The sequence below is a fragment of the Tursiops truncatus genome, chromosome 5 (genome assembly GCF_011762595.2).
Source record: "Tursiops truncatus isolate mTurTru1 chromosome 5, mTurTru1.mat.Y, whole genome shotgun sequence".
Lineage (NCBI taxonomy): Eukaryota > Metazoa > Chordata > Mammalia > Artiodactyla > Delphinidae > Tursiops > Tursiops truncatus.
The window spans coordinates 121,273,897-121,284,494 of NC_047038.1; the positions used below are offsets into that span (position 1 = coordinate 121,273,897).

The following is a 10,598-nucleotide window of genomic DNA, read 5'->3' on the forward strand; positions in this document are numbered from 1 at the left end:
AAACAGCCATAAAAGGAGAAACTGACAGTAACACAATAATAGTGGGGGACCTTAACACCCCACTTTCATCAATGGACAGAGCATCCAGACAGAAAAACCAATAAGGAAACGCAGGCCTTAAATGACACATCAGACCAGATGGACTTAATTGATATTTATAGAGCATTCCATCCAAAAGCAGCAGAATACACAGTCTTCTCAAGTGCACATGGAACATTCTCCAGGACTGATCACATGTTGGGCCACAAAGCGAGCCTTGGTAAATTTAAGAAAATTGAAATCTTATCAAGCAAATTTTCTAACCAAAATGCTATGAGATTTGAAATTAACTACAAGGAAAAAACTGTAAAAAACACAACATGTGGAGGCTAAACAATATGCCACTAAACAACCAATGAATCACTGAAGAAATCAAAGAGGAAATCATAAAATACCTAGAGGCAAATGACAACGAAAACACAACAGTCCAAAACCTATGGGACACAGCAAAAGCAGTCCTAAGAAGGAAGTTTACAACAATACAATCTTACCTCAGGAAATAAGAAAAATCTCAAACAAACAACCTAACCTTACACTTAAAGCAACTAGAGAAAGAAGAAGTAACAAAACCCAAAGTTAGTAGAAGGAAAGAAATCATAAAGATCAGAGCAGAAATAACTGTAATAGAGCCAAAGAAAATGATAAAAAAGATCAAGGAAACTAAAAGCTGGTTCTTTGAAAAGATAAACAAAATTGATAAACCTTTAGCCAGACTCATCAAGAAAAAACAGGGGAGTGGGCTGAAATCAATAAAATTAGAAATGAAAAAGGAGAAGTTACAATGGACACCACAGAAAAATCAAAGGATCATAAGAGACTACTACAAGCAACTATATGCCAATAAAATGGACAACACAAAAGAAATGGACAAATTCTTAGAAAGGTGCAATCTCCCAAGACTGAACCAGGAAGAAACAGAAAATATGAACAGACTAGTTACAAGTACTGAAATGGAAGCTATGATTAAAAAACTCCCAACAAACAAAAGTCCTGGACCAGATGGCTTCACAGGCAAATTCTATCAAACGTTTAGAGAAGATCTAACACCTATCCTTCTGAAACTATTCCAATAAAATCACAGAGGAAGGAACAATCCCAAACTCATTCTATGAGGCTACTATCACCCTGATACCAAAACCAAACAAAGGTACCACAAAAAAAGAAAGTTATAGGCCAATATCATTGATGAACGGAGATGCAAAAATCGTCAACGAAACACTAGCAAACCAAATCCAACAATACATTAAAAGGATCACACATCATGATCAAGTGGGATTTATCCCAGGGATGCAAGGATTCTTCAATATATGCAAATCAATCACTGTGATACACCACATCAAAAAGTAGAAGAATAAAAACCATATGATCATCTCAATAGATGCAGAAAAAAGCTTTTGACAAAATTCAACACCCTTTTATGATAAAAGCTCTCTACAAAGTGGGCATGATAAAGGCCATATATGACAAACCTACAGCTAACAATGGTGAAAAGCTGAAAGCATTTCCTCTAAGATCAGGAACAAGACAAGGAGCTCATCAGTGCATTCGGTAAAGCTGCAGGATACAAAATTAATATACACAGAAATCTGGTGCATTTCTATACATTAACAACAAAAGATCAGAAAGAGAAATGAAAGAAACAGTCCCATTTACCATCTCATCAAAAAGAATAAAATACATAGGAATAAACTTACCTAAGAAGGCAAAAGACCTGTACTCTGAAAACTATAAGACACTGATGAAATAAATTGAAGATGACACAAACAGATGGACAGATATACTGTACAATGTTCTTGGATTGGAATAATCAATATTGTCAAAATGATGATACTACCCAAGGTGGTCTACAAATTCAATGCAATCCCTATTGAATTACCAATGGCATTTTTCACAGAACTAGAAAAAAAAATCTAAAAATCTGTATGGAAACACAAAAACCCCCAAATACCCAAAGCAATCCTGAGAAGTAAAAACAGAGCTGGAGGAATCAGGTGCCCTGACGTCGGACTATACCACAAAGCTACAGTCATCAAAACAGTATGGTACTGGGACAAAAACAGAAATATAGATCAATGGAACAGGATAGAAAGCCCAGAAATAAACACACACATGTATGGTCAATTAATCTATGACAAAGGAGGCAACACTATACAATGGAGAAAAGACAGTCTCTTCAATAAATGGTGCTGATAAAACTGGACAGCTACATGTAAAAAAAATGAAATTAGAACATCCTTTAACACCATACACAAAAATAAATTCAAAATGGATTAAAGACCTAAATGTAAGACTGGATACTATAAAACTCTTAGAGGAAAACATAGGCAGAACACTCTATGACATAAATCACAGCAATATCTTTTTCAACCCATATCCTAGAGTAATGGAAATAAAAACAAAAATAAACAAATTGGACCTAATTAAACTCAAAAGCTTTTGCACAGCAAAGGAAACCATAAACAAAGTGAAAAGACAACCCACAGAATGGGAGAAAATACTTGCAAATGATGCGACTGACAAAGGATTAGTCTCCAAAATTTACGAAGAGCTCATGTAGCTCAATATCAGAAAAAAAAAAAACAACCCAATCAAAAAATGGGCAGAAGACCTAAATAGACACTTCTCCAAAGAAGATATATAGATGACCAAGTGGCACATGAAAAGATGCTTAACATCGCTAATTATTAGAGAAATGAAATCAAAACCGCAATAAGATTCTACCTCACACCAGTCAGAATGGCCATCATCAAAAAGTCTACAAACAATAAATGCTGGAGAGGGTGTGGAGACAAGGGAACCCTCCTACACTGTTGGTGGGAACGTAAATTTGTATAGCCAGTATGGAGAACAGTATGGAGGTTCCTTAAGAAACTAAACACAGACCTACCATATGATCCAGTAATCCCAGTCCTGGGCATATATCTGGAGAAAAACATGGTCCGAAAAGATACACGCACCCCGATGTTCACCACAGCACTGTTTACAATGGCCAAGACGTAGCACAACCTAAATGTCCACTGACAGATGAATGGATAAAGAAGATGTGGTACATATATATAGTGGAATATTACTCAGCCATTAAGAAGAATGAAATAATGCCATTTGCAGCAATATGGATGGACTGAAGATTATACTAAGTGAAATAAGACAGAGAAAGACAAATATCATATGATATTGCTTATATGCAGAATCTAAAGGAAAAAAAGATACAAATGAACTTATTTACAAAACAGAAACAGACTCACAGACTTAGAGAATGAACTTTTGGTTACCGGGGGTGGGACAGATTGGGAGCTTGGGATTGACATATACACACAACTATATATAAAATAGATAACCAACAAGGACCTAGCGTGCAGCACAGGGAACTCTGCTCAATACCCTGTAATAATCTAAATGGGAAAAAATTTTGAAAAAGAATAGATACATGTACATGTATAACTGAATCACACTGCTGTACACCTGAAACTAACACAACATTGTTAACTATACTCCAATATAAAATTAAAATTTTAAAAAATAAATAAAACATTCACTAATAGACTATAATGGTAAAACTAATAATAAAAATAATCAGTTTCATTACAACGTAATAAAATAAAAATAAACATAGTGGAAAGGCTAAAAAAATACAAAAAATGAAACCAGAACCAACGTTTTTAGCAGAAATAGAAAAATCCATTTTAAAATTCAGATGGAATCTCAAGGGACTCCAGATATCTAAAACAATCTTGAAAAAGAATAAAGTTGGAGGTCTTACACTTCCTAATTTCAAAACTTACTACAAAGCTACAATAATCAAAACAGTGTGGTGCTGATATAAAGACAGAGAGATTAACAGAATAGAACAGAAAGCCCAGAAATAAGCCCTCACATATATGGTCAAATAATTTTCAACATGGGTGTCAAGACCATTCAATGACAAAAGGACAGTCTTTTCAACAAATGGTGCTGGTAATATCCACAGGAGAAAAATGAGGTTGGTCCCTTACCTTACATCACATACAAAAGTTAACTCAAAATAGATCAAAGACCTGAACATAAGAGCTAAAACTGTAAGATTCTGAAAGAAAACATAGGGGTAAGACTTCATGACATTAAGTTTAGTAATGATCTTTTGGATATGCATGAAAAGCACAGGCAACAAAAGGAGAAATAGATAAACTGGACTTTATCAAAATTAAAAACTGTGTATCAAAGGACACAACAGTGAAAAGGCAACCCTTGGAATAGGAGAAAATACGTGCAAATCATATATCCAATAAGCATTTAATACACAGAACATATAGAGAACTTTTCCAAAAACAACCCAAATAAAAAATGGGCAAAGCACTTGACTAAACATATCACCAAAGAAGATAAGATATACAAATGGCCAATAAGCAAATGAAAAGATCCCCAACATCACTAATCATCAGGCGAAAGCAAATCAAAACTACAATAAGATACCACCTGACAACCATTAGGATGGCTATTATCAAAACAAATAACAAATATTAGCGAGGATGTAGAAACTGGAACCCATGTGCACCTCTGGTGGAAATGTAAAATGGTGCAGACACTGTGGAAAACAGTACAGTGGTTCCTCAAAAAATTAAGCATAGAATTACTGTATTATCTAGCAATTCCACTTCTGTGTATATAAGCAAAATAACTGAAAGCAGGAACTCAAACAGATATTTGTGCATTCATGGTCATAGTGGCATTATTCACAATAGCCAAAAGGTGAAAATAACCCAAATGTCCACTGATGGATGAATGGATAAACAAAATGTAATATATACAAACAACGGAACATTATTCAGCCTTAAGAAGCAATGGAATTCTGACACATGCTACAACATAGATGAGCCTTGAAGACATTATGCTAAGGGAAATAAGCCAGACACAAAAGGAAAAATATTGTATGATTCCACTTACATGGGGTACCATGAGTAGTCAAATTCATAAAGAGAGAAAATAAAATGGTGGTTGCCAAAAGCTGGGGAGATGGGTGATTAGGGAGTTACTGTTTAAAGAGTATGGAGTTTCAGTTTGGAAAGAAGAAAAAGGTCTGGAGATGAATGGTGGGGATGGTTGCACAGTGATATGAATGTACTCAATCCACTGAACTGTACACTTAAAATGGTTCAAATGGCAAATTATATGTATATTTTACATTAAGAAAATGCCTGAACAATTATGAACATGCTTGAAACAAATGAGATCACAGCAAGGAAACAGAAGATATAAAGAAGAGAATAGAAATTTTAGAACTCAAAACTATAGTACCTGCAACAAAAAGCTTGATAAGCCTATCAAGACAGAAGAAAGAAGAGAAGACAGAGAAGACAGAAGAAATAATCAGTGAACGTAAAGCAATACAAAGCAATAAAGCAATACAAATTACCCCATCTGAACAACGGAGAGATAATAAACTGGAAAAAAAATGAACAAAACCTCAGGGACCTGTGGGATATAACTAAAGAGCTCACATTTGTGTCATAAGAGGCCTTGAAGGAGAAGAGAAATAAGGTGGGACTGAAAAGGTACCTGAAGGAACATGGTTAAAAACTTCCCAAATTTAGCAAAAGACATAGCGTACAGATTCAAGAAGCTGAGCAAGCCCTAAACAGGATAATCCTAAAGAAATCTATGCCAAGACACATCATATTCAAACTTTTGAAAACTAAGAGAAAAAAGTCTTGAGACAGAAATGACACCTTACCTACAAGGGAAAAAACAGCGAGATAGTGGATTTCTCATAAGAAACTATGGAGGCCAGAAGAAAGTGGCACAACATTTTTCATGTTCTGAAAGAAAAGAACTGTCAACCCAGAATTCTATACACAGAGAAAATATTTTTCAGAAATGAAAAAGAAATCAAGATATTCTCAACGAAAATGAATAAATAAGGAATAATAAAGGAAATGAGAATTTGTCACAAACAGACCTAACCTAAAAGAATGGCTAAAGGAAGTTCTCTAAACAGAAAGGGAATAAAAGGAATTTTGGAACATCAGAAAGAACAGATATAGCAAATACATATAGATAAATACAATAGGCTTTCCTTTTATCAAGAGTTTTCTGGATTATGCTTGATGGTTGAAAACAAAAATTATAACACTAATGTGGTTCTAAATGTATACAGAGGAAATATCACTAATTTGAAAAGACATATGCACCCCATGTTCATTGCAGCATTACTTAGAAAAGCCAAGATACAGCAGCAACTTACATGTCTATGGATACGTGAATGAGTAAAGAAATTATGGTGTGTGTATATAATGGAATATTATTCAGCCATAAAAAGAATGAAATCTTGCCATTTGTGACAATATGGCTGGACCTTGAGGGCATTATTCTAAGTGAAATGAGACAGAGAAAGACAAATACCATATGATCTCTCTTATATGTGGAATCTAAAAACCAAGTTCATAGATACAAAGAATAGATTGGTGGTTGCAGGGGACAGGGATTGGGGTTGGGAGAAATGGGTGAACTTTTAAAAATTAATTTAAATAAATGGAATAAATATTAAAAACTGCAATAATAATAAAAAACCCAAAGAAATAGTAAATGATTTTTGCTTACCGATTAAACAACACACAAACTTTTTGTTTCCCACTGCTCTCCAACTTGGGTATCATATTACAGTAAAAAAAATAAAAAAAAAAAAATCTTACCGGTTACCCAAATAATATTTCTATTTTTCTCTAACAGTGCATCACTAAAAATACTGGCCCTGGAAAAATTCAGAAAATAACCAAAGGAAATACTTCCTTAACTAAAGACTTAACACAAGAGTGTCTTGACCATTTATTTATTGGTCAAATTGAGAATGGATGCACTCTTTGTAAAGGAGAATTTTAACATTTGAGGGGTTGCCCAAGCAGGATTTGTGGAAAGAATCAACAATTACCTCAAAGAATGCAAGCAAAGCAGAGGTTACTGGGGCATTCGTCAGTACAGCGGCATAGAACAGAAAACACTACTGTGGGTAATGCAGACAGAGCCATACCAGCAACATCCAAAAAGATGGAGCCTCAAGCCCAGGGATTCCATGCTTCCAGTTCCTTTAGCAAAGCTGATGCAACTGCAGAGACAGATGCATCAAACCACTTTGACCTGATGCCATTACACAGTCCATTCATTTAATTCTCCTTGTTCCGATCAAAGCTCATCAAGCAACCCTTGATGCCTGTCTGCCCTGAAGGAGTCAATGAGCCAGACATGTGCACCTGGGGTGTTCTGAGATCAGTGGCAGGCATACTTCTCATTATATATAAGTAAACTAACATTCTGGTTTTGTACTTGGATAAGGTGAGCCTGCCCCAGGAGTCATATCCACCCTTGGTGTGTGCACAAAAAAGTCCACCTAGAATCGCAACTCTGCCCATCAAGGCTCACTACCAGAGGTGCTTTCCCGACACCCACCCCCTCTACTGCCCATCATTTGGGTTGTTACCATCACCTTGAAAGTGCCTGTCACTAACCAGACAGGACAATTTATGTTCACCACTCCTCACCCAGCACCACTGCAATGTCCCTGCTCACTTCCTTCACTGTCTTGGCTTCCTCGTCTAACCAATGGTAGTAATAATAATGATAACCAACTTTGTGGATGAAATTATGTAATCTTTAAGCATTAAAAAAAAAGGTGGGGGGATGACAGAGTGGATTAAAAAACATGACCCAACAATATGCTGCCTACACTTCAAATACAAGATACCGCAGATTGAATCTGAAAGGGTAGAAAAAGATCACGTGAATGTTATTCAGAAGAAGGTAGGAGTAGCTATATTAATATCAGATAAAGTAGACTTCAGAGCAAAGAAAACTACCAGAGACAGAGAGGAACATTACATAACGATAGAAAGGTAAATCCACTAGGAAGGGTGTATGCACCTGCCAACTGAGCTGCAAAATGTATGAAGCAAAACCTGATAAAACTGAAGGGAGATACAGACAAATCAACAATAATAGCTGGAGACTTCAACACCCTTCTCTCAATAATTGACAGACCGAGTAGGAAATCAGCAAGAATACAGAAACACCATTACCAAACAAAAGGATCTAACTGACATTTATAGAACTCACCACTCGATAACAGCAGGATACATGTTCTTTTCAAGTGGTCAATGAAATGTATAACAAGATATGCCAATGATTTCTTGAACAAACTCCTTAGCTAATATCATGGTATACAAAATCAGAATTTGTTCTTTATATAAAATATTTTAGGGTTAATGAAACTTAAAGGTATTAATTTTTTAACACTGACTTTTGCCTATATTTGCTATATAACACTTTTCATTATTAAGAATCTTGTGGGAGTATTTGCAGTGTAAAAGTAATCCTGTATCTTCCATAAACTAATTTCTAATGCTTTTAAAACCCAAAGCCACCATTTACTATTATTTTATATTTAATGTCATCCATATGTTGATGAATATCAAATGACAGAGGAAATACGTACCAGATCCCATGAGAGCACAGATCAGGACCATGGAATTATATTTGATTTCAGGAGCACTTCTCTCATCTGCTAGCAGTGTGTGTAAAATCTGTACAAGTTTAGCACTTTCTAGATCTTTCTCAGCAGTGCCTGGAACATGAAACCAAGTATCAGTTATATTCACTGGGTATGAACCTGGGACAATCTGGCTAAATACTAATTTCCCTTTCTAGAAACTGATAATGTGAAACCTTTCAAACGGGACTCATAAATAATAATGACATAGATATGCAATATTAAATTTAGACCTTGTTAAAAGGGTATTTAGATCTAAAATTCAGTAGATATTTCAGGAGTTTAGGCCTAAAATTCAATATTAAAACATTCCTTTAAATATGAGGCAATTAAAAACCTTTATGATGAAAACTGTTAAACACAAAAGCAGAAAAGATAGTATGATACACTATGTACTATCACCATCTTCAAAAATGATCATGGCCAACTGTGTATCCTCTATCTCTAGTCTTATCCACTTATTCTAACCCATCCCAAATTATTTTGGAGCAAATCCTATAATCACATAATTTCCTCCACAGGTATTTCAGCATGTATCTTTAAGAGAATCGGACTCTGCAATTCCTATCAAAATCCCAAGAGGATTCTCCATAGGAAATAGATAAGCTTATACTAAAATTTATATGGAAAGCCACAGGCCCTAGAAGAGGTAAACAATCTTGATAAAGAAGAATAAAGTGGGGGGAATTCCTCTACCTGATATGAAGGTCACTGTATAGCTACAGTTATCAAGACAGTGTGGTGTTGGTGGAGAGACAGACACATAGGTCAGAGGAACTGAAAGAAGACCCTAGAAGTAGACCCACACACGTAAGCGCAACTGATTTTTGACAAAGGTACAAAATCAATTTAGTTGAGGAAAGACAGCCTTTTCAATAAATGGTGCTGGAGCAATTACATCCATAGGCAAAAAAAAGAAACCCTGACCCAAACCTCACATCTTATACAGATATTAATACAAAAAGGATCACAGAGTTAAATGTAAAACTACAGGACTTTCAGAATATAAATAATCCTCAAAACTCAATAGTTAAAAACAATTTAGAAAATGGGCAAAGATCTAAATAGGCATTTCACCGAGGAATAAATACAGATGGCAAATAAGCACATAAAGATGTACATCATCAGTAGTTATTAGAAAAATGGAAATTAAAACTGCATGAGATATCACTATATATCTATCAGATTGACTAAAATAAAAGAAAAAAACAGGGACAATACTAAACGTTGGTGAGGGTACAGAGCAAATTAGATCACTTATGCAGTGCTGGCGGGAATGTAAAATGGTATAGCCACTCTGAAAAACAGTCTGTCAGTTTCTCTAAATATCAATCATGAAGTTACCATACAACCCAGGAGTTATCTAGTAACTCGTAGGCATTTATCTAGAAAAATGAAAATTTATGTTTACATAAAATCCCATATATGAATGTTCATTGTAGCTTTATTTTTAAAAATCCCAAAGTGGAATCAGCCCAGATGTCCTTCAATACATGAATGGTTAAACAAATTGTGGTACATACATATCACAAAATACTATTCAGGAATGAGAAGGAATGAACTACTGACACACAAATCAATGACTCTTTAGGAATTTATGCTGAGCAAAAGAAGCCGATTCCATAAGGTCACATACGATATGATTCCATTTATATATTTTTGAAATGAAAAAAATTTTAGAAATGAAGGGCAGATTAGTGGTTTCCAGGGATTAGGAGCAGTGTAGGAGGTAGGTGAATGTGGTTATAAATGGAGAATCCTTGTGGTATTAGAACTGCTCAGATACACCAACACAGGTGATAAACTGAATATAACATACACACAAGTAAGTACAAGTGAAACTGGGGAAGTATGAATAAGATAGGTACATTGTATCAGTGGTTGGGATGTTACACTAGTTTTGCAAAATGTTACCACTGGGCAAAACTGGGCAAAGTGTACAAGGGATTTTTCTGTATTATTTCCTACGACTGCTTGTGAATGTACAATTATGAAAAAAAAAAAAAAGGATAAGGACTCTTAAAATGTTGCTTCAATACTATTATCG

At 35.1% G+C, this 10,598-nt stretch overlaps 1 protein-coding gene across 8 annotated transcripts in view; it reads right to left on the bottom strand.

Annotated features, from left to right (window-relative positions):
- The window catches only part of RAP1GDS1 (Rap1 GTPase-GDP dissociation stimulator 1), a 155,985-nt gene that overhangs the window by 2,590 nt on the left and 142,797 nt on the right, over window positions 1–10,598 (bottom strand). For 7 of the 8 annotated variants that reach the window (XR_012332173.1, XM_019926439.3, XM_019926441.3 and 4 more), the window contains one exon: window positions 8,498–8,626. The exons of the other annotated variant lie outside the window; for it this stretch is intronic. Coding sequence is in view for 6 of the 7 variants with exons in the window: in XM_019926439.3 (XP_019781998.1) it covers window positions 8,498–8,626 (129 nt within the window). In the remaining variant the exon portion in view is untranslated. The remainder of the gene's footprint in view (window positions 1–8,497; window positions 8,627–10,598) is intronic. 8 annotated transcript variants of the gene reach the window in all.